The sequence below is a fragment of the Diplotaxodon limnothrissa genome, linkage group LG2 (genome assembly GCF_057381915.1).
Source record: "Diplotaxodon limnothrissa isolate DT_005_m linkage group LG2, D_limnothrissa_male_GT1.1, whole genome shotgun sequence".
Taxonomy (NCBI): Eukaryota; Metazoa; Chordata; class Actinopteri; order Cichliformes; family Cichlidae; genus Diplotaxodon; species Diplotaxodon limnothrissa.
The window spans coordinates 10,099,035-10,124,419 of NC_140597.1; the positions used below are offsets into that span (position 1 = coordinate 10,099,035).

General features: G+C 40.5%; 2 protein-coding genes and 1 pseudogene across 2 annotated transcripts in view; 1 reads left to right on the plus strand and 2 right to left on the minus strand.

The window, feature by feature from the left end:
- LOC146638214 (uncharacterized) overlaps window positions 1-25,385 on the minus strand; it is a 240,182-nt gene that overhangs the window by 65,999 nt on the left and 148,798 nt on the right. Inside the window, exon 2 of the mRNA XM_085360445.1 lies at window positions 18,200-18,211. Coding sequence (XP_085216571.1) covers window positions 18,200-18,211 — 12 coding nt within the window. The remainder of the gene's footprint in view (window positions 1-18,199; window positions 18,212-25,385) is intronic.
- LOC146638219 (TBC1 domain family member 2A-like) lies at window positions 7,600-9,317 on the minus strand. The gene is made up of 4 exons (XM_085360500.1): window positions 9,147-9,317; window positions 8,877-9,062; window positions 8,131-8,252; window positions 7,600-7,801 (listed from the first exon to the last, which is right to left on the minus strand). The coding sequence occupies exons 1-4, from the start codon at window positions 9,315-9,317 to the stop codon at window positions 7,600-7,602; spliced, it is 681 nt and encodes a 226-aa protein (XP_085216626.1).
- LOC146638220 (uncharacterized) lies at window positions 17,759-23,631 on the plus strand (annotated as a pseudogene).

Consider the following 25,385-nt stretch of genomic DNA (forward strand, 5'->3'; position numbering starts at 1 on the left):
AGTGTTACACGTGTGATTTTAGTCATTTTGCATCAGTTTGTAGCCGACGTGTCTGTTTGTGATCATCCTGCATCTGTTTTTGTCTGATTCGTGTCTTAGTTTGGTCAATTTACATCACTTTTGTGGCCCAATTTAGTTGTTTTGCATGTATTTGTGGCAAAATGTGTGGACGCTGTTTGACGTTGCTATGTTTTGTCTTAATGCTTCACTTTGGTTGTTTATGTATGTGCTCATTTTGATTCTAGATGTAGACCTGACATCTGAAAATTAGCACCTAGTCCACTTCGAACATTTTTTTTAGTCCAAATAAAAAAATTTGGACTAATAAAAGTCCAAATAAAAAAATGTTAATACATTTTTTTTATTTCGCCAACCTTGTAGAGCAGTGGTTCCCAAACCTTTTTTGCTAGGCCCCCCTTTGTTTTACAAGAAAAATGTTCGCTAAAAAATATTATTAGCCAAAGCTTTCACTGGAAGTCAGTTACTGGTGTCAGGCCAGCTCCCACTTCTTCTTTTGTGTTACTTCTGCATATAAGTATACACAAAGAGACATTGAGACCTGAATCACAAATAAAAGCCACCTTCAAGATTAACAAACACTGTTTAAAGAGCTCCGTATAAACTTCTGTGTGCAACAAGGCCTCTGTAGCATCCAGACCACACTGATCTAGGTCTTCTTGGTAGAAGAAGGTGTTTCCTTTTTCCAGATGTTTAAATGCCAGCCTCCCCAGATTCAGAAGAAATTTCCTTTCAGCCATCTCACTTGTTTCATGTCCCCCCACATGTTTGTTCCCCTTCTTCATCTGAACCAACAAGAAGTGTGAGTACATGTCAGTCAGGGTCTTGGGCAGCTCTCCTCTCTGCTCTGTAGTCAACATGTGCTCCAGAACTGTAGCAGTGATCCAGCAGAAGACTGGGATTCTACACATGATGTGGAGGCTCCTGGATGTCTTCATGTGGGAGATGATTCTGGACAGCTCTTCATCACTGAATCTCCTCCTGAAGTACTCCTCCTTCTGGGCATCAGTGAAGCCTCGTACTTCTGTTACCCTGTCAACACGTCTAGGAGGGATCTGATTGGCTGCTGCAGGTCGGGGAGTTATCCAGACGAGAGCCGAGGGAAGCAGATTCCCCTGGATGAGGTTTGTCAGCAGCTGGCTGACTGATGACTTCTCTGTGACGTCAGACAGCAGCTTCCCGTTGGTGAAATCCAATGATCCAAGTCTGCTTTCATCCAGGCCGTCAAAGATGAACAAAAGTTTACAGACAGCGAGCTTCTCTGCTGTGACCTTCTGTAATGTTGGATGGAAAACATGGAGCAGCTCCAGAAGACTGTACTGCTCGTCTCTGATCAGCGACGCTGTTGGTCAGAACCACTCTGATGGGTCTCTGTTGGTCAGGTAAGGCTTTAAAGGTGTCGTGACACCTGACTGTAATGTCATCAAGAGCCTCCATCTTGGAAGCTGTCTCCAGCTGCATCACCTCATGTTGGTTATGAACGTCTTCATTCTGTCCCTCTGTGATGTAGAGCTCAGTGTAGATCCTGTTCGGGAGGGTTCCACTTCCTGTATTATCAGTTTCTTCAGTCACACTTTCAAACCTCCTCCTCAGACTGATCTTATATTCTTCTAAAACCTCTTCCAGACTCGCATCTGCTGATTGACAACAAGAAACCAAAAAGAATGAAATGTCTTTAGTGTGTGAAACTGCATGAAAAACAGACTTTTATCTTTTGACGGGAGGGATGGGAATGGTGTTAAGCATTGTAAATTGTAAATAAGCTTCAGAAAATAGTAAATCGTGTAACATGACATTTTCGGCATTAAGTTATAACCAGTGTGTGACTTATTTAAAACATTTTGATTCATAATCAGAACCTTTTTTTGTCACAGCAGAGACAAGAAGCAACTGTTAAAAATGTTCCTAATGAGACATTTTAAGAGGAGGGAAAATCCCCCTCATACTGGCTTCACATCATTGGCTCCCTGTTAAATCCAGAGCTGAATTCAAAATGCTTCTCACATAAAAAGGGCCATAATAAAACAGCCCCATCTTATCTGAGAGGCCTCACAGTATCATATCAGATAGATGGAGCACTTTGCTCTCAGCCTGCAGGTTTTATCCTGCCCTCCTCCCCTCATTCCAACCAGTCGTGGTGGATGGCGGCCCGTCACTGAACCTGGTTCCGTCTCAGTGTTCGACTGTACAAAGAGAGAGTTTTTCTTTCTTAATGTCTCCAAGTCGTTGCTCGTAGGGAGTTGTCTGAGGCTTTATTACTGAGGCTTTACCTAACACTATAAAGTGCCTTAAGGTGGCTGTTGTGACTTGGTGCTATATGAATAAAATTTAAGCGATAGCAGAAAAGCAACAAAAACTGTTAACCCAAGAAAATAATGGAAGGAAATAGTTCTGAATATGCTTAATACGCGAATCCTCATCTTATATAGTTCATGTAATCTGCTACATGTAATTTCATTCAGTGTGATGTTATATGTAATCTGTGTGGGAAAAACGAGTTATTGTCGTCTTAGTGAGCTCTGTGGGTCAGACGTTTCTGGCTCTGTACGAAGAGAGGGCTCGTGAGCGCGCTCCATTTGTTCTCCATGTGATCCTTTACTCTCTCTGTGCTACTGCGTCTCTTTGCCTGCTGTGCTACACCCTGGGATTACTGTTGCTGTTGTTTGGCCATTTACATGATTCTGTTCTTGTTGTACAGTAGCTGCTTAATAAAGTGTGTACATGAACTCTGCTCTTCTTTAGATGATCTTTTGTTGAGTGTTTTTTTTGTTTTTTATTTCATCTAAAAATCTACAAATGACCAGCTAAACTTTTGGCCCAGCAGCACACGCAGCCATACAAACTATTTCATTTTGAGCTGCTGCTATGAAATCAGAGCCAAATGGAAAAGCCTGCTGCAGCGTTTTTTACTCTGATTTTCTGTTTGTATTTGGATTCAGCCAGTATCCAGTATTTTGATCATTTATTTCCAACAAACAATTGAATCCTTTCGTTTCTAACACATCACCCAGTTTGCATCAGTATTGATCTCCAGCATGTTTTTCTCCGCGCGAGAGCCATTATGTTTTCAGTGTGTTCCTCTGATTGTTTTGAGTAGTATATATTGAGGATTGCCTGATATTGTGAGCAGGTGGGGAACATGACAGCTGAACTTTAGCAAACCAGGTGAAAAATAATTAAGACAATCACAAAGCAGGAAGTAAAACTAACGTGAGACATGAAAGGAAACAACATTCAAAGTAAAACAGGAAAAAAACCTATACCATAAAAAATCGAATGAAATCTTTTTCATGCACCTACAAAACAAGAAGTCAAGTTTTCAAAAATGTGTTCATCAGCACACGGATACCGACTCTTACTTTGGACAGAGATGCCACAACTGGTAGCGACTGAATCCTCTGAGACATCTTGACCCAAAGCACAGCAGGACAACTGCTCCTCCTCCTCCACACCAACATCACTGTTCTCTCTGAGGACACAAAGGGAAAATTATTATTACCAGTGCAACTGTCAAAGTGACCAAAGTGACTCACACGCAGGTGTTTACAGTGCATTCATCTGTAGTGAATAGTGAAGCACAGTTCAAAAAGACAACAGGACGAGTTGATGCAGGAACTTGCCTTAGTTAAAGGTACAGCTGCACAAACTAAGTTCAAACCTGATCCTTTTCTATGCAGAGCTCTTCTCTAAGGTCAAAAGTGTTCTCCTCAAGGTTTCCCACCCAATGACTGCTTTCAGTTTGTCACGTTAGGTGCAGTGTGGAAGATTATTCCACGATCAATGGTCTTTGATCAATGATTGTTGATCAATGGTCATGACAATTTGCATATTCATGATCAAGGAACTGTTTTTACCGTGTACGCCTTGTAAAACCAGTAGTAGAAAAGTTGTAGGTTCGTGCTCTTGTGGGGGAGACGTATGTTATCCACCACCTCGATAGCTAGCCGAGAGTTCGAGGGTCACTAGAGCCGCCGAGAACGCATGAACTACTTACGGTAGGACGTTTTGCCAAAGTAAGACGTTTTGTCAGAACACCGAGTCCTCAGGAGGATGCAGCCCATGAATTTGGACACGATCTCAGATGCACTTCTGGTGTTGTCATGGCAACCCACACAGACATTTCAGCGTCAGCTACAATGAGGCGGAGCCCTTACTGGGACACTGAGCTCAGGTAGAGTGAAAGACAACATTTTTCCGCATCCAAAACAGCAGCGCTGTTCCTGTGACCTCTAGTAAAGCCTCTACTTGGGAAAAGGGAGTCTTTCATCAAAGCATCCTGCAGAAGTTGAATAAAAATATGCAAATGTTTAAATGATGCAACTTAATGAAGGCTGACAGCAGTTGTACTATTTTACATTGCAGCGAACAGGGGTGACCATTATTTTCAACGTTTTTACAGCATTTTTCACATTGAAAGTGAAATAATATAAATAATGTCTCAATTAAATTGCGTTAATATTTAAAAATACAAAAACTACAGCTTTGTTCACAAGCCAATAAAAATGTACTTGGGCCAGTGGTAAATGAAAATAACACTTATTCAGCACCTGGTTGTTGCGGCTGCATCAGGACACCAGATGTTCAGCCTCCATCCTGTAGGCAGACTTATCCCCGTCTGAGAGGAGTCCAATAATGGTGGTGTCATCTGCAAGCTTAATTAATTTGACAGACTGGTGGTTGGAGGTGCGGCAGTTGGTGTACAGGGAGAAGGGCATAGAAGAAAGAACACAGCCCTGAGGGGAGCTCGTGCTGATGGTCCGGGAGTCCAAGACATTCTTCCCCAGCCTCACTGGTTGCTTCCTGTCCGTCAGGAAGTCAGTGATCCACCGGCAGATGGGATCAGGCACATTCATCTGGGAAAGCAATCCTTGAAGAAGGTCTGAAAGGATGGTGTTGAAGGTAGAGCTGAAGTCCACAAACAGGATCCTAGCATAGATTCTGCAGGACAAAGTGTAGGGCCATGTTGATGGCATCGTCTACAGACCTGTTGGCTCTGTATGCAAACTGCAGGGGGTCCAGGAGGGGGGCCGTGAGGGTCTTAAGATAGGAGAGAACCAGGCGCTCAAAAGACTTCCTGACCAGATGTCAGAGCCACAGGTCTGTAGTCTTTTCGTCCAGTGATCTTTGGCTTCTTGAAAGCTATATATGATATAAAAATTATATAAAAACTGTTAATCAGCAAAAGAAATGATATCATAGTTCTTATAAAGAAAGCCTCTATCAATCAAACACCAGCAGTGTAGCAATGTTGTTCACTTACACTGTATATAAAACACTGATTTTGGCTACATCCAGTTTTTACTGTATTATAAACATTTTTTACCATGAAGAGTAAAGTGTTTGGCATTTTTGTCATTGTTATTGAGCTCAGAGATCAGGCCCAGCCCAGTATCTACCTGGTTATGAGCAAGGAGCTGGAGGTGATAACTCAACAATAACCAGGCCATGCATGCATGGATGGATGCATGGATGGATCAGTTTGTAGGCTGTGTGTGGTCAGCAGCAGGCTGCTGGGTGTGGATCAAGAGGGAAAGCCCAGCATGTGAAACCCATCAGCAGAAGGCCAGAACAAAGGTGCACAGACAAACACAGCCCAGACACTCAGGCAGGACGAGTAAAATAAATGGCAGCAAACACAGTATGATGTGGTAAAATGTGCTTTCTTTCACAAACAGATAGCACAAACAAGAATCACAAGAATCTCCTTTGTGGTTCTTGTTTTTCTTTTGAGTACATTAATAAAAAGTTGAAATAAAGTGGCAATAAAATTCATACACTGAAGACCACACGAAACCCTAATTCACCCTACTACCTGTTGCCTTCACATTCCATTTGCATCCCTTGTCCACAGAATCAAAAATGACCCTTCTTCACTAAAGATCGAACATAAAGCAATTGCATTTTAAATGGAAGCCCATTTTGCATTAAGAAACACTATCAGCAATCAGAAATTGTGTATATCAGAGTTCTCTGTTTTTACTGTCCTGAAAACTGCATTAATTCAGTGGATGCGGTTAGGTTCAAAACAACGTAATATAAGAGGGCAACCAATTCAATCTAAGAGGGATCCAATTTTTATCCATTCATGTACCAGCTACTGGCTTTTTGCTGTTATGTTCTCATATCGCGTGAGAGTTTATTTGCCAGGTGTCAGAAGTCTAATAATGAATAAAGTTCAGGATATGCTTAAAAACTCACCTCAGTATAGCCGTCATCAGAAGGAAGTGCGCTTCACTGACTCATCAACTTGTCTCAGGCTTTCCACAAAGTTTCACAGTTGACCTTAAAGTAAGATGCTGCAAGCTTACCTTGCAGTGTATTACTTTTTAAGGTCTAAAGACCTTAAAGTGCGCTATAGATTGAAGTGATTTGAACTGACAACAGGGCTAATTCAGCACTTCAAGTTAACATCAATAAAAGTTTTTAAATTTATTCTGATTTCCGTTTGTTTTCATTGCCTGTGCTATCTGTTATTTAGTTCAAATTGTGGGTAGATAATGCTGTGCTGTCATGTGACCTGTTCTCTCATGTGTGCCTTTCTCTTGTTTTGTATGTATTTCTCGTTTGTTATTTATTCCTATTTTATTCCTGCAATTGGTATGGAATTCATTTTTTTTTTAAATTGATCAGTGTTTTGAAATTAGATGTGATGAACATGTGACCTTAATTTACAAAATCAACATCATGTTGGATTCAATGAGACATGAAACTAGTGCATGAAACAGGTCTCAGTAAATGTTCTCATAGACTGCAATACACTGCCCCCTGCTGGTCATTATAAAGTCTGCAGATGTCATTTGACATGAATGTCATATTTGTGAAACAAAATAAAGGACTCTGTAAAATAAATGAAAATCAAATATTTATATACAGAATATTTATGTACAAATGCTGAAAAAGACATTTGAACAAGATGCACACCCAGTAAAATTAAAAAAAAAAAGAAAAGTCAGTTTTATCATGTGACTATCATGCTGTCATTTCCGCACAATGCACTTTACACCAGATCAAAATAAAACACTGTGAGGACGTTCTAACCGGAAGCCCAGAGAGCTTCGACAATGCAGCACAATGCCCTGAAGCATCAGCATCAAAATATACTTCAAGTACCAAAAAGTACTCATTGTGCAGAATGCCCTATTTTTGAATAGCTGGACATTTAATTACTTTATCACCAGCTGTGACTACAGCTGATAATCAACCATGTTTCATAGGGATGTGACTACATTTAGAAATGTCACGCATTTTTAGGTATAAAGCAAAAGATGCAATGAAATAAATAAGCTATCACATATTAATCCAAATGAATTCACTGAAATACATCTGCACATTTCTGCAGCCTGACTTATTACACACGTGAACACAGTACACATTTGTTTACTGCAAGCTTGTTTCAGAGATGTGATGCAGTTAAATCTGTATGCGTCTGTTTCCTTGTAGTGTTAGTAGAGATGGTGAACCTGACACAATCCTGTGTTTAGTGTGAAGGAAACCAGTTAACAGCCGGTTTAGTAAAATTCTCTTGAACTCATGGAAAACTCATCGTCGTCTCGAAGTGAGCAGCTGAAGCGTCCCGTGTGATCAGAGGTCCTCGTCGTCCTCGCTCACCATGACGTCGAGCTCTTTGTCTTTCCGTACGACGCTCTCGGTGATGAACTCCTTGTGCTGCTCCTCCAGCTCACGCAGCTCCGCCTGCAGGCGCTCCAGGTGGAGCACTCGCCGGTTCCTCAGCAGCCGGCTGGGGAATGGGTTCATGTCGTTGAAGGCGATGCTGGTCAGCTTCCTGCATGGACACACGCAGGTGGAAAGGACTCGATCACCAACACAGAGGAACTGGAAACTGATCAGCTTGAGTGTTTCTGTTTTATGCTGCTTGATACTTCAGGTACTGCAGTTTGAGCAGGAAATACTGGACTGACTGGACCACATGTATCCGAGAGCTGCAGATACTTAAAAATCTTTAAATTGTTGTTACTGTGATCAGGGAAATTTAAACTTCTCACAAAATTTCAGTAAAAAGGGTTTGAAGCTCAAAGATTCAACAGCTACATCCGCTACACTTCTGAGAGTGTAACAGCTCGTAGATTAAGGCGGGTGGAGGCGAGTGCGTACCTGGCATTGGAGACGGTCTTTGTGAAGAAGCGTAGGTACTGGTAGATCTCCACGCTGTCGTGAATCTTCAGGATGTCGTCCTCTTTGTATTTGAACAGAGCCAGAGTGTATCTGAAGATCACCTGCAGCACAGACACGCATTTCATAACAGGACACTCACGCCACACAATTAATTGGAAACTTTGAGGAGGTGAGTCATAAAATTACTCTTTCAGTTGTGGTGCAGTTGGGCCCTTTACTCATTACAGCTCTGATCGATTTCCAATAAGCCACTTGGTTCCTCAGTTGCCAGATAATATTAACTTACTTGGTAGTTGAGCTTTAAGTTTAAATTAAACTTTTGGGTTGGATCTACGTGGCTGAAGCTGTTGTCAGCATTTATCCCTGTGTGGTATATATTTCTGTGTCTGAACTGTGATTTTATTTCCTGAGACAAACGATGTAAAAGCTGTGCTGCATTTGTCACATTGCAGAAACAAGCCCAAAGCCATTGTCCCGCTCATCGTCTGGATTTACGCTGCTTGTGGTAGACTGTGAGGTCGTTACTAGAATGATCTGCTTTCCCACTCCTATTTCATGTCACATGACAGTTCCCCGTGCTTAGTAAACAATGTCTTATTACTCCTAAAATGTAAATAAAGACATCTAAAGGTGAAAACAAAATCATTTTTGTTTCCATGGACACTACTGTGGTGCATTCAAGTGTTGTCTGCATTTCTGTCATGGTGTGTTCGGGTGTATGGTACCTTGGTACCCTCATACAGGAAGGCGTCCCACAGAGGCATCAGGATGTCGCTGGGCAGACTCTCCACAAAAACCACCAGGAACCAGTTGAAGGTGACCAGAGAGACGTCAATGTTGTGATCCTCAAAGTGAGATGCCAGGCGAGGAAGCTTCTCCGCCATGAAGTCCTTCAGCACGCGCTGGTCCGCCTGAGCACAAAGACTCACAGAGATCAGCCTCACTGATCACTAAAACAGATCACAGCAGGCAAGCAGGTGAGTGTGTCTGCTGACCTGAGAGGCCACCAGATTCTTGGTGTAGTAGTCCTGAGGCATGATGGCTTCCACCACTGCCACCAGACACCAGAAGGCGTCTTCGTCACTTTGGAGGACCAGCAGAGCGAGGGCCGCTAACCTGTGGACATTCATGGAAGGTGAGGTTCTGCCTGGAAGGCGGGTCCACATAAGAACTCAGATATAATATTTATACTTTTGTTCTGACCTGTTGAGTACCTGGCAGTAGCCAATGGCAGGGTTATGCCCGGAGAAGGCCAGAAGGATGCGGCGGAGCTGCTGGAGGGCGGGGCTGGAGGGCGGGGCTGGACGGCGAGGAGAAGTGCTGATTGGTCGTCAGGGTTCGGTGAAGGTCCAGCTGGACCTGCCTGGAGGCAGGATTAGGAGCTGTCCGACTCTTCTCACACAGCTGGAAACAGAACAGGATTACTGAGTGCTCGCCAGCATTCCCAACAGGAAGGAGGAGGAGCCACCTGTGCTCAGGTGCGGATAAAGCACTCTCTCTCTCTACAGCTGTACCTGCTGATAGCGTTGCATGTGGCACTCTTGGCTTGTCAAAGTTCTGGCTCGGACCAAACAGCGCCACACTCTCTGCCGATACTCCCGAGGGACGCCTTCATGCACCAGAATTTTGAGCTCAGGTGAGATGATGAAGTCATCGTCGGACCTGCCTGCAAGGTACTGAGCCCAGCGGCTCAGCAGGGAGTGCTCCAGACCCTCCTACAGAGACAATGATGTATGATATAAAAAGAGGATAACCATTATCTGTTAAGCATTATGTTACAATTTAACATAATGTAAAATTGTAACATTGTAAACATAATGTTACAATTTTACATTATGTTACAGTTTAACATCATATAAAATTGTTAACATTATGTTTACAATGTTACAATTTACAAATTGTAACATTGTAAACATAATGTTACAATTTTACATTATGTTACAGTTTAACATCATATAAAATTGTAACATTATGTTTACAATGTTACAATTTACAAATTGTAACATTGTAAACATAATGTTACAATTTTACATTATGTTACAGTTTAACATCATATAAAATTGTAACATTATGTTTACAATGTTACAATTTACAAATTGTAACATTGTAAACATGATGTTACAATTTTACATGATGTTAAATTGTAGCTGTTAAGGGTGGTGAGTTAGCGAACCTAGACGCGGACTTCTCGTTTAAGTTGAACAGTGTCTTTATTTACAGTGAAGCCAAAATCAATCCACAGTTATCCACAGTGCAAGTCCCTTCAGTGCTCCTCTCCCCGTCTCCCCTCGTGTGTCCACAAAACTCCCTAGAATCAGTGAAGTGTCCCCTTCCGTCTCTCCGTCTCGATCGCGTCCAGGCTTATTAGGCAGCTCAGAGTGGCAGCACTTACGGGTCGGAGGTAACAATCGCAGCGGAGAAAAAGCGGAGCGAGAGAGGAGAACAAAAAAACACACACACACAGGTCGACCGGTCGGGGCACCGTCCGACTCTGACAGTAACATAATGTAAAATTGTATTATGTTTACAATGTTACAATCCCTACCCTCACCTATGGCCACGAGCTGTGGGTAGTGACCGAAAGAACGAGATCGCGTATACAAGCGGCAGAAATGAGCTTCCTCCGAAGGGTGGCTGGCCTCTCCCTTAGAGATAGGGTGAGAAGTTCGGCCGTCCGGGAGGGGCTCAGAGTAGAGCAGCTGCTGCTCCACATCGAAAGGAGCCAGCTGAGGTGGTTCGGGCATCTGACAAGGATGCCCCCTGGGCGCCTCCTGGGTGAGGTGTTCCAGGCATGTCCCACCGGGAGCAGGCCCCGGGGCAGACCCAGGACACGCTGGAGAGATTATATCTCTCGGCTGGCCTGGGAACGCCTTGGGACGCTTGAGCGGTCAGCAAAAGTCGACTTCCCCCATCACCCACTCATTCACAAAATTTCCCTCGGGCCGTGAACAGGTGATATAGCAATCACTATTACTGACACCACGTGACCCAAAGCTACGCCTATCCACAACATTCCGGCCCCTAATTATTACATTTTTACAGTAATAATTACACATCCAACACCATAACTCACAACACACACTTCATCATATCACAGACACCCAGTGAGACAACATAACATACTCAAAAGTCCACCAAAGTTATTTTCTCATGTCTTCTCTTCTTTTCTTCTGTCTGCACATGGTCAGTCAGTCATGGGCCAGAGGTTACCAGCACTTAGCCTAAATATAGTCAGTCTGATGTACATCTCATAACATTAAAGTCAATTCAAAGTTAGTTATGTCACACTGTGTCAAAAATGTCATAGTCATGGGTCAGAGGCCTCCTGAAGAAGGCATATCTTTGTGATGGGTCTGCACACATGGCTGGTTGGGGTCTTAATCCAGACCTGACGCACAAGCCCCCTTTCATCTGGTGCAGCTCCGGTGACTCTCCCAATGAGCCAAGAACCACGAGGTGCAGAATCATCCACTATAAGGACCACATCTCCAGGAACAAAGTTACGTTTAATCCTTCCCCATTTCTGGCGCTCTAATTCTGTGACTGGGACTCTCTTTGCATATCCTCTAGATATAAGATCTGTCATGAAGGCAGTGTAGTCTTTATGAAAGTCTTTATCTCTGATGAACCTTTTCTTCAAACCTAAGGCTCGTTGCTCAATTGCACAGTTGTCAGGCATTCTTATGTCTCGGTCTTTTAGTGGCAGGGCAATGCTGTAGTGCCAATCCCCCAAAGTCACCATCTTGCTGGCCAATTCCAGGAACTTCAAGTCTTCCTTTGACAGCCCCATCTGTTCATCATTGCTGCTCTCAGGAAAATCCATCTTGAACTGCTGTTTCCATAGCTTGTCCAGTGTGACAGCAGAAACTCTGTTGGCGGTAACTGTTGCCAAACATCCTGGCCTTCCACAGCATTCTCGATTAAGTGGCCCATTCACAGTCCAGCCGAGCACAGTCCTAATGGCAAAGGGTCCATCACCTACACTCCGGATGACCTCCAAAGGTTCTAGAGCTCTGGGCATATTCATGCCAATCAAAAGCTCAACATTGGCCTTAATTTCTGGCAAATGAACATGCTTCAAATGTGGCCAGTCAACCAGGTCCTGTTGATTTGGGATGTTACCAATATCTACAGGCATTTTATGCTGAGTGAAGAGGTTAGGCATATCACAGTACATGTCACTGTCCAATCCAGCAACTTCAAGTTCAGGTACAATGAAACTGTCCACCACTTTCTCCTGTCCCATGGTGCGCAGGAGAATCTTTGTCCTCCTCCCAGCAATATTCAGCTTGTCCATAAGACCCGCTGTACAAAAGGATGCTGAACTCCCTTGGTCCAGAAAGGCATACGTTTCCACTATTCTTTGACCTCTCTTTGATTTTACTTTAACTGGCACAATGGCAAGCTTACAGTCCTGTTCACCGGCCCCAGTAAGACCACTAGTCTGGATCGTAACAGGAATGTTATCTGCCTCATTATTAGGTTTGATTTCATGTACAGTGTAGTGTAAGCATTAAAAGATCATAAAAGGAAACACTAACATTTATGTGAAACTAATTGTAATAAAAAAAATGAACAGGTGCTTTATAGATTTAAAAGAAAGAATCTGAAAACAACACTTTTTTGGTCTGAGTGATCAAAGTAGAAAACAGAACTGATGTTCAAGAACAAACCATAGCTGCACTAATATTACACATCTCCATTGTTGTGGTGAACAGACATGTTGCTTTTAAAACCACATGCAGTGTGTGACCGTGACTGTTCACTGAGACCACGAACGCCACTTCGCTGAAGCCTTCGCCTTCTTCTTCTTCTTCTAAATTGGAAGCAGAAGGAGCACGAGCTGCTTTGATCTACTGAAAGGAAAAAGCAGAATATCTGAGTTGAAACCAGTCAGCTGAAACCAGTAAGACAGGAACAAATTCAATGCAGTGTCTCAGGTGGCTTAGCCTGTTACAACTGTTGATACAAGCTAAATACAGTTAACACACAGTGTCAGGGAGCTCCAGTGTGGGAACTAGTGGCTTTAGGTTTGTAGTCATTTAACTTTCATCCCTTCATTCATTTAATTCAGGAGGAAGAAATGTCAGGTGGGTGCAGGCTGGTTACATGCATTTGGTCCCATGCTGTCTTTAACTTGGTTCACTTTATGGCTGGGCTGTATGTGGGCTTATATCATGTTACTTGGGCAGGAGTTCCTGTCCCCTGTTAGACTTAGAAAGTTTCTCCATAAGTAGAGCTTCTAACTCTTCTAGCACATCTGTGGCTGACAGTTTTTTGGTGGCTCTTTTTACCCCACACTGGTTGTGAGTGTGTAAATAGCCCCACTAGTTATTTTGGGTTGCAGTTAACTTGGGAGGAAGAGGTAGGTCTGCCATGACTAGATGAATAACAATTATCTGGGATACATAAATTTCATAATGCATGCATGTATCTCTATAAACCTGCCTGAGGGCTGCCATTTTTTACATTCAGTTATTTCTTTGTTGAATCTAAATAATGAATGTGTTACAGTTAAACTGACACTGATCAGTGTAAATGGCTCATTGGGACACAGAAACCTTTAAATTAAACCCTATCACCTGATATCGAGTGTCAAACAATATCAAAGCTGTAAAAGCTGTTTACAGTCAGAATTTATAAAACTATGATTGTAAATAAATTCAAACAAGTGAGCTTTTCTCTTTGTGCTGAATATCAACACTGTGATTTCTTAGACTGTAAGCTTTACTTTAGCACAACCAGTTGTAGAAGCTGCCACTCCAAATGTCTTTTGATAACAAGAAAAAAATACCTTTTCAGTCCACGGCCTGAAGTTCTTCTCCGACATCTTCTGCCATCGGCTTTGTCTGCTGGTTTGAAGACAATAAACCACAAAAAGATGATTTAGTCACTTTGTCTGCGTCATGCAGCTCGAATGTGTCGTGTAACGATGTTGAATAGCTGTCGTTATCCCTCTGCTGTGTCAGTAGGATTGTACTGTACAGCATCTCATTGATATGTGAGGAATGCTAATGTAACACGATAACAGACTTACATCATTAAAACATAAAGGGCAGGAGATATTTAGATATTTTTATATTTATATTACATTTTATAGCTGACGGATATTACTAAATAGATAGAATTTACTAAATAGCTGGATGAACATGAAAAATATGACTATAATAACAAATGACCATGAGAGCCAGTAGAATTAATTCAACTGGACACTCAAAAGACGTCCTTAAATGCTCTTTAAGTGGCGGAACAGATGAACAAACAGTTAATCGCTTACTTGAGATGAAATCTGCTCAGCTACTTTGAAAACAGCTTCTAACTGGTTCATCCTTTAACAGGATGACTGCTCAGGGGTAAGGCCATCATGCAGTCCAGCAACCTTTATGGTTCTGCTTTGATTCACCAGGAACTATTAGGGAAACCTTCCAGCGCCTCCTGTGAAAGACACAGGCATAAACACACAAACATTTATTAACATGTTCCACAGTGTTCCAGTTTGATTTTCTCATCCTGTGGACAACAACGTACATGGATGCAGGTTTATTGTTAACTTTTGTAAGGTTTATTTAGTGAACATATCCAGCTGCAGCTCCACTGTGATCCTGAACTGGATAAGCACTTAAGAAAATGTGTCAATAAATGGACATACATCAACTTACTATATTTATCCAAACAGACGGGACCAATAATGCTTCACTGAGTTAGAGACTTTAATGTCTCTTCTATGTAAGAATGTCTCGTGCTGATATACCTGCAAACTTGACAACAAAGGTTTTTCAGACTGCATGTAGCTCTATGTCAGCTCACACATTTACATTTATGTCACACTTATTTCTGCTTTCCCATTTTATAATTATTACTTACATTTTGATTAGATACCTTGAGTTTGTAAATGATCAGATTACATAATTGGAATAAAATGTATCCAATTCAAGGTTGCGGGAGGATGAAGCCTATCCCAGCTGATACAGGACAAAGACAGGCTGCCAGTTTATCGCAGGGCTAACACAATATGTGTAACAGAAAATCCACTTAAATGTTTGATATTTCTTATAATAATCATAATTATGACTATTATTTAAAGGTTTCTTTATAAATACATTTTGATTTTTTATAACCTCTAAAATATAAACCTGAGCTGTTTCAGATTCTGACCTCTGACCTCACTGCAGCTCCCTCTTGGAAGTATGTCTGCTTCTTGTCCCCAGTGTTGACCACCTGCCCTTGATATCACGTACTGTACCTGAGGAACAAAAAAGGACAAACACTTGCCTTCATTTAAGAAGTACATTCATACAGAGGTAATCTATGGAAACACACTAGTTCAACCTTTGGGAGAAATCAGTTCCTGTGAAACATTTCTGTAAATTAACATCATATGGAGAATGAATGAAATGAGTTCTTCCGGTGACTCAGCAGTCAAACACTGACAAATGAAATCTAGTTAAACTATTAAGCATATTTGCTCTTCTGAAATCTGTGTTAAACAACAACAAACATAAATTAGTAACAAAAATACAGCTGAGTAGATATTACAAACCACCAGCAGCCATAATGCTAAATTTTAATCTTCAAATGTTTCTGAGCCATCTTCAACCTGCTTTTAACACATTAAAGTCCCACAGTCAATGCAGCCTGACTCAATCCTAGATGTTCAGCACACAGAGGTACCGTTTGAAGTTTAGTGTTAACCTGAGTCACTGATCATTTGCAGTATTACAGAGTCTGGCAGTCTTTGCATGATGTCCACGTCACTATAAGTTTCTAGCTGACTCTCAGGTGTGCCAGCAGGAAAGAGTAATAATAACCTGCATCCTGAGGTTTGTCATGCAGGATTAAATTTACAGTGGCTTTGTTCACACAGCTAGGATTGTATTTTACACTGACCCTGGGTCAGTATAAGTATCATACAGTTTAAACGAAGCACTGAAACTTGCACATATTTATTACAGATGCACTGAAGCTAATCGAGATATTTGCTGTCAACCTGTGGCTGCGATTAATCACTTTACTGAAAACTTTATTAACTAGTAACTTCATCAGTCATGACAGAAGCTAATATTTCTGTGCTAACATCGTTTAACCAGTAACAGCTTTCCTCCAATATAAGCTAACGTTTACACCGTAACTTTAAGCTAGCACCATAAAGACGGTAAAACACGTAATAATATCTACAAATGCATCTTAAAGCTCTTATATTAGCACTCGGTGTATTACTAACATAACCACATTAACATTACTGACACTCGCTGACTTTTAATAGTCATTCTATAAATGCTGTCCGTTTAAATGGTCCTGTACCTGTACACACTGCATATCCACCGGATTCCAGCCAGAGTGGATTCTGGAGTCTTCCACGCTCCTGTTAGTGATCCTCCATCTGGATGGATGAGAACAACCTTCTGAACAATCTAGCAGGTCTCCTTGGGGGGCACGTCTCCCCACCCCCCAAGCGAGGGCCGTGGCACTGAAACTGCCGGCTGAGAGAAGGCTTGAAAAAAAAGGACATTTATCATTTCTTCTTCGGCCACCTTTTTTTCTCATCGTTTTTCCAAAGTACACATTAAGCTTCTTCTGCAATAACACACTAATTACACATGGAAACCTACCTACTTCTTTCTTCATCACAAACAATTACACTTTCTGTAAAGTGCTTTCAATAAAACAGAAAAGAAAAGTGTGTTTTGTTTTGTTTTTTTATTCAAGATCTGTTCACATGTACTTAGCAAAGGTGAGTACACAGCATGAGGAAAGCCAAAAGCAAAGAGAGCGTATGAAGGTAATATTGAAGTAGGCTTCGTTTTGAAGTGGTGAAAGGCAAAGGCATGAGTGTAAGGTAATAAGGGGTAATGAGAGAGATGAAGAGCGGGCGGAGGACTTGGCTCGAGCAGGAAAAAGCAAAAAGGAAATGCGAGTGCGTTTCCCCGCCCCCCGCGCAGGGCCGTGGCAGTGAGTTCGTGGGGGGTTCGAACTGGCGGAGTTCTGTAGCAGAGTCCTTGCCACATGTCATAAGCCAAACGACCGGCCGAGGGAATACTTAAAAAAAAAGGACATTTATCTTTTCTTCTTCGGCCACCTTTTTTTCCCATTGTTTTTGCAAACTACACATTAAGCTTCTTCTGCAATAACACACTAATTACACATGCAAACCTACCTACTTCTTTCTTCATTACAAACAATTACACTTTCTGTAAAGTGCTTTCAATAAAACACAAAACAAAAGTAGCTTTTCTTTTCTTTTCTTTTTTTTATTCAACATCTCTTGATTGTGATTTTCGGGTAATAAAAGCTAATAAGTACGGAGCCCCCCAGGGGACATGGGAGAAAAAAAAATTACGGAGGAAAAAAAAAAAAATTAGGGAGAAAAAAAAAAATTAAGACGGACTTTTGCGAGATCTCGCAAAAGTATTGCGAGCGCTCGCAAAAGTATTGCGAGATCTCGCAAAAGTATTGCGAGCGCTCGCAATAAGTATTGCGAGATCTCGCAAAAGTATTGCGAGCGCTCGCAATAAGTATTGCGAGATCTCGCAAAAGATCCCGCTCCTTTTTGATAGCGTTTCAGTTGAAGGGTGCGGTGCTACGGTACGGGGCTCCATACGGTGCGGACATGGAGGAGGATTTAGAACATTTCTTGCGGTCAAGAGAGGTCCCACACGACGACATCATGCACATGCAACAAGACAAAGTACGTATAAACAACAAAGCATTAAACACCGCGGTTCAAAAGGCGAGTAACTTGTTGAAAAACCGAGGTCGTATATGCAGGCCTTTAATGTTAATTCTTGTAAATATGTTCAGGTTCATTAAACATAACTCGTTAAGTGCACATATGTTTTGAAATTTCAAATCGTGTCCAAATTCATGGGCTGCATCCTCCCGAGGACTCGGGCTTCGTGGTCTACGTGGGCCGGGTTCTCAGAACGGCTGGGGAAATTGGACGGTCTAGCCTTCTGATTAGCGTCACCGCTGTCTCGGTGGAGTGTAATAAGCTCGTCCGTCTGCTCCTTTCTATCTAAAATATAAGACGACACTGGAGTAAATTCTCGACCATCTCGCACTTCTGTTTAATCAGTTTTCTGTGTGACGTTGATTAAGCGCTGTAAAACCAATGTGGAACCCACCCGGGGGATTAATAAAGTTTTATTTTATCGAATTTAATCTAATAACTTTAATCTCAGCCAAACCGTTTTACTCACGAACAAATGAAACACTGAAAAAAGCCAAACATTAACATTTTTAGGTTGTCTAAGTGTTTTATATATTAAGTTTAGCCTGAGTAGCTAAAGTCCGCGGTGATCTGAAAATAATATGCCGCGAGTTGTGCCGTTCTTGGCGGCTTTAGTGACCCTTGAGCTCTCGGCTACCTATCGAGCTGGTGGGTAACAGACATCAAGGAAAACGTCGAAGCACTTTTGCAAATATGCGATATCTTGATAAACCGAGAAGATATTTCAAGTTTATACACCCACGTTCTCCCCTGAAATGTGTTTAAAAAAATTTTGTGACCCAGAAAGATTAATAACGGTCATTTTAAAACTTATTAACGGCCGCCATTACCGGAAACTGGAGTTTGGCTGGGCCGCACTTTGAATTCTGGGATATGGGCCACGAAGCACACACCGGACCCATCCTTCAAATTCGGTGAAAAGTGAATGTAATTCTTTGTATTACACCCCCTGGCATATGTTAATTTTGTTCTGGTTGTATACATGTTCTGTATACTGTTTCTTAATAAAGTTCAATAATTAAAAAAAAATAGGTGAAAAGGAGGACGCATTTGTCTGCTGCATTCGGAGGAGTTTACGAATTTAAAATAGAATCTTTGTAGAGATTGCCAGAATTGTTGTACATTTCTGTGCAAATAATAAAAAAAAAAGGAGTCTACGAAATTGGATAGCCTTCGGTGCATCGCTGTGACATAATCGGTCTACAAAAGCGTCCTCAGGAGGATGCAGCCCATGAATTTGGACAATGTGATAAATACAGTTTAAAAAAAAAAAAAAGAGGTTGCAGCCCATGAATTTGGATGTTGTTATCTGGCTGTGCCATAACCATGGTAACATGGACAGCATGGCACAAAATACTTGGTGGAACTTACCTTACTTATACCTTACTAGCAAAATATTTTTTAGTAACGTAGTATATTGCTACAGGAAAAATGATTCTATGTTTCTTTACCTTCTTTTAAATGTACAAAGATGCCCTTTGTCTGTGGTTAGATTAGTTTAGAAGTGTCTTTTTAGACTTTCCCAGCAAAGACATATTGTTTCGGGGACATATTGTTTCAGATTGTTTTATCTCTCCCAGCTCTCTGCTGACGAGACTAGCACCATATATGGAGTTGTTTATTTTATCTGTTTATTATTTTCTTATCCTGTTCTCACTGTCTCTGTGATTTGTGCCTATAAAAATGCCAAGCCACTGTCCATGGTTGTGGGTTGTTTCCAGCAGCTCACCCGTGTACACGTTAAGCATAAAAAAGTAACTTTGTCTCATTGTGTCTCTATTCCTCCTGGGTTTATTTTTGCAGGGTTTTCTCCCAACATATATAAATATCTACTACTATTACTATACTAATACTAACACAGCAACAGTAAAGTAATAAGACAGAAGTTGACAGAGTAACTTTTGATAATGATCATGAACAGTGATTAAGAACTCTATTCTAATACAGTTAGTATTCCATGTGTGCTAGTGTGGCTTCCTCGAGTAAAAGTATATTAATACCATTTCTCTAATGTTTTATGTCTGCAGGTGGATAAGGCAGTGCTGTCCGTCATGACTGATGGACAAATGGCAAAATACATAAGGACATATGGTGACAGACTAGCTGTCCAGTCCTTCTGTCAACAAACTAAGTACAGCACAGATAAAGAGACTCTTCTGCAGAACCTAAGAGATAAAATTGCGGCACGGAAAGTAAGATCAAAAACCAAAGGAGTGCTGTGTGGTTCATCAGGTGTGTTCCAAAAGCAAAGTGAAGGGATGTCAAGACAGAGAAATACTGCAGCAGAGAAGACCTGCAGAAAAATAGAAATCGGATGGCTTCATTTAAGCAGTAATGAATACCGTCAAGTGAGAACCAGAAATGGTGGAGGAACAAGACATGCAACTGTGGAAAAAACTACAACTGTAGCTAAGATTTTGGAAATGGGAAAGGACCTGTTTTTTCCAGATGGGTACTCGCCAAAAGGGAGAGTTGAAGACTTTGTCATTGAAATCAGTGATTTTAAAAGAAATCCGATTGCTTTAGATGACACTGTTGGCAAACTTTATGAACAAACCAAATTGAAGCTCCTGAGATTTTACATTTGCACGAAAGATGAAACACTGTTAACAGTTCAGTCCTCATCTGAAGAGGATTTTTCTGTCAGCATAACTGAAGAAGATTCACCAGTGACATTACTTGGATTTGACAGTGAGACAGATGATTTTGTACCAGATCTACTTGAACATGGGGATTCATCTGACAGTGACACTGGCAAACAGGTTTGTTAAAATAAGAAAGTTATTATTAAAAATAATGATCACTTTAAAGTTACTGTATTTTGTTGTGTTTAGTAGTGCTCGGTGGTAACATGCGACATTTTCTAATTTTGTTGTACTATTGTACTAGGTTTGACTGTGCAACTGCAATAAAGAGTTGTGTTATTCAAATGCTTTATGTACATCTACGAATATTTGCACTTCTGTAGGATGAAATTATTCCAGGAATTTGTTGTTGACTTGTGTGGTAAGGTACATCTGTGAAAGACTTCCAGCTTTGTATTCATTAACATGTACAAAATGACTGGCTGCTGAAAAAATAATTGAATTATTTTCGTTTGTGTCTTGTGTTTGTTTTCTGGTTCACAGATTCACAATTTCCAGATGGAACCCAATCCAAAAAAAATGAAATCACTCTGTGAGGCAGTGACAACACAAAGTCCAGGAAAATCCCATCATATGCATTCAACCCCAACAGACATTAAAAACACTGTCGTGGGACAGCGGCAGCAGACTGACTCAAGTGATCATGATTTCCCTGACCACTGCTCTGAAATTATTGATCTGACCAGTATAGTTCCTAACAAATCCTTCAAACTACAGTCCCAGGCCAAACTTCCAGAAGATTTGGAATGTCGTTTTCCACACATAGACGAAGCGGATACGGTTGTATGGAATCCTGAAGAGGATCTTGTCAGAGCAGATGGTGATGACACAGTCGTGATAACCCTGAATTATGTCAACAGTGAGGATCTCAGACAGGTAAGACCATGGACAGTTGTGGTTGATATGGTTCAAGTGTGACAAAAGATGGAAATTTATTAATAATCAAATTCAGTAACTTGCATAGTTCTGCTTTTAAAAAAGCTGATCATGCATTCCTGCTTGGACAAAATTTAAGCATGTGTGTTATTTTCTGTAATATTCTTTTGGATCTTAAAAGAAATAACTTACAGTACTGTGAAACAATTTTTCGATTTTTATTAATCAGAATTCATCTCTTGTTTGTTTAAAACTTGATTTTTTGGCAGCAATAATACAACATTTTAAGTAGCAATAAGAAAATCAAGATCTGATAAAAACCTGTGGAATTCCACTGTAATATGTCTTTTTACTCTTGTAAGTGAGACATGTAGGCTGAAAATAAAGTGGTGTATTTTTGTTCTATTTCTTAATACCTATTGACATATTTTGCAGACTTTTTAAGAACATTCATGAATTAGAATAGGCCAAGTTAGAAGACTGAAGAAGAGTCTTCTAATCTTGAAGGGTTAAGGTGTCTGTTGTCAATTAATGCAATACTTCCTTCTCAGAATGCCGACACAAATGGATTACCTATGGATGGTTTCCTGCTACCATTGTCTTCAGCTAATGGCTTGCCCACACCCCATATGCAGTCAATACAAGAGGAAGCACCCCAGATTGCACAGGTAAGATGGATCAATTCAGGCAACCATAAACACCTACCTTTACATACTGTAGAGATGCCAAAAATGTCATGCTATTTTCTGAGGATATAGCAGTTTGTGGGTCTATTTGAATTAAAAGGATATTGTCAGTTGAGAGACAATTACAGTGTTTTACATTAACATAAGATTAAACAGGAAATTTAGTCTTGAAATAAAATTATTTACATAACACAGCAGTGAGACATTGTTTTGGTGTCACTATTGTGTTCTCTACCTATTTTGCACAGAAGTGCGTCTTCTCATACCTGTAAAGAACACTTGTATAATTTTCTGTGAGGCATACAAGGACATCCATCAGGCCACAATGTTAATGTAATATATAAATTGTCAGTGCAACCATGGTTTGGGAATGTACAAATGTTCAAACTTTTTCAGAACATTGATATTGTGTAATCTGTACAATTCAATTGCATTTCTTATGGAATGTGCATGTTTTGTCTTTTACTCAGGACCATGGACTGAATTTCATCGCACAAGGTTTGCGTTTAGATTCAAGCAACCAACTTTCCCCATCAAATTCAGGAGACCCACAGAGCCCCCTACATGTATCAATTCGCAGGATAAAAGTTGTTGATGATCTTTTGGCTGTATTTATGGACAGTCGCATTCTGAATGTGACTTTAAAGATGAACTTTGTAAATGAAAATGCTGTTGATGATGCTGGGGTGTCAAGGGAGGTTTACACTGCATTTTGGGAGCAATTTTTGGAACAGTGTGAAGGTGAAAATGAACGAGTTCCAAGGCTGAGGCCAGACTTTAGTGAGGCTGAATGGCAAGCAGTTGGGCAGATATGGGTGAAAGGCTTACTAGACCATGGTGTCTTTCCAGTGAGGCTGTCAAGGGCTTTCATTTTAGCTTGCATCCACGGAATGGACTCAGTTGATGTAGACATTCTGATTGCATCGTTTCTCAACTATCTCCCTCCTGTTGAGAGATCAGCTGTTGAGAAGGTGCTCCAAGGCACAATGGATGAAAATGATGAAGAGGACCTGCTTGACCTTTTTACAAGGATGGGTTCCCACTTCCTACCACCTAAGAACAACATGCAGCCTGCCATTGAAACAATGGCTCATAAGGCCATTCTCCAAGAGCCAAGTATATAATGGATTGCTTCTCCACACCCATGGCACATCTGCAGCTGAAACTGGCAGACAAGGAAAGTGTGTTATCTCTGTATGAGACAAAGAAGGCCACAGGCAAAAGACTAGTGCAGCTATTGGAAGCAACAAAAATCATGCTGTCTCACGGAGAACAAACAACGTTTAACCATCTTCAGCGTTATGTTAAAAACGCTGATGAAACCAAAGCTGAAAAAATCCTGCGCTTCTGCACAGGATCTTCTGTGATATGTGTTGACAAAATTTTGGTGTGCTTTAATGCTGAAACTGGGCTCAACAGAAGGCCTGTTGCTCACACCTGTGGAGCTACCCTTGAAGTGCCATGCACTTACAGTTCTTATCCTGAATTTCGCACAGAGTTCGACAATATCCTTTCCAGCAATTACTTTGAAATGGACATCATTTGAACTTGATGAGTGTACTAATGGTTAGAGCTGTAATTTTTATTTGTATGAGACCTTGAGTTCATAAATTCTGTCTTGTTTCATTTTGTCATTGAAGCATTTGATATATTCAGCCGTATAACAAGCAGTCACAAATTTAATTTTCTGATGGTTTAGTTGTATGTTAGGTCATATTTCACAAGGACTCTTTATTGTTTAAAATTCTTTGAAAATGACCGCATCTTTAACTTCTGTTGAAAACAAGGTTTGTGTTTAGCGTTAGAGGGACAAATCACATAAAAATTCGCTGTACACTGTCATTTTTTTTTTCTTTTACTCTTGCCATCAGCCAGAATAAAGGCTCGCTTTTGTTTTAAGTTGATTGTCCTCTCTCTCTCCTTGTCTGCTTTTGGGTACGTTCTCTCAACACACCTGCATACCCTGCAGTGACACACATTGGCTTGCTGTTTATCCATCTAGAATGTTTTGAAGTGAGTTGCCTAGTTTTGGGAGATATTAGCTGTAGAGATCTCTTCCTTGTTGAAAAACAACATGAAGCTACATAAGGTCTACATAAAGACATTGCTACTAAGCATTAAGTACCATGTGAAACAAGAGAGGGGTAGGCTTGTACAGTCAATATCTCTAAAATTGGGCAACTCACACTAAAACAATGTGGATTAAGGAATACTACAGCTAGCGAACAGAAAAAGTGGTAAATTTGATTTTAGGGTGAAAAGTCCATTAATATTAGTAAAGAATGTCACTATGGTTGCAAAAGAAGTTATTGAAAGTTAATGATAAGATCCTGTTTACAAATTCTTAAAGCTGATGTGGCCTATAAACATCATCTTGTAACAATAAGTCCTATTTTCCCTTGATTAGCTTCCAAAATGTTTACTAGTTGTTTTGTTAAAAATCATATTGCCATCACAAGTTTTTTTTTTTTGAAAGGACTTTGCCATAATGTGACATACAGATGATTCACAATTCTTTATAGTGTCTTATATAATTACAAATTAACAAGCAATGATAATCAGATTTAACAGTTTCTAGGATAAACAAGATTGTAGGCCAGGATTTCTAATTAGATTAAATAGTATATATTGTTAATTATAAAATATTGCTACATTTTTGACAGATTATGCACTTCTGTCTACCCTTCTCTGAAATTAAAGTGCCTGGGAACACAGGCAGTCAATACACAGATGTTGTCGATATGCTTTTGTCATTTGCAATTTTTTAGTTGTCTGTACTACATAGTCCAAAAATAATTAGAAATTGATTAGATTTCAGTTTATTTGTCCGGTAGTTCAACAACACATATCATCCTTTCAGAAGTGGTGAGTTTTGCAAAAATAGCATTCGAATGAAATTGCTGTTCATCAACAGAACAGGTGGGTGCAAAGAATTTGTTATTCAGCTGATAAAATAAGCTTCAGATAAATTCAGTGACAAAAAAAGAATGTTTATATCTATTAGAAATTCTAAGAGTTCAAAAGGTCTCTATTTAGTTCTTTATTTTTTCAGTTTTGTTTAACCAACATTAAAAAACTAAAGCTCTTCTGGAATCAGAATAAATAGTTTAAAAAAAAGAAGCAAAAATGACATGAAATAACTATATTTTTAGCCAGAGAAACTGGAGTTCAGAAAAATGCCAAGGTGCCCCCTCTCAGATCATGATGCCCCTTAGTACCATTTCATGTAGCCTGCCAATGTGACAGTTGGCGTTATAATATATATAAAGCAGCAAGGCATAATATCATATCTCTTCGATT

Coding starts and splice junctions, on each gene's coding strand:
- LOC146638219 (XM_085360500.1), bottom strand. CDS start 9,317: ATGTGGACCCGCCTTCCAGGCAGAACCTCACCTTCCATGAATGTCCAC. Junction 9,063..9,146: donor AGAATCTGGTGGCCTCTCAG/GTCAGCAGACAC, acceptor CTTTGTGCTCAG/GCGGACCAGCGCGTGCTGAA. Junction 7,802..8,130: donor AAGACCGTCTCCAATGCCAG/GTACGCACTCGC, acceptor GTGTCCATGCAG/GAAGCTGACCAGCATCGCCT.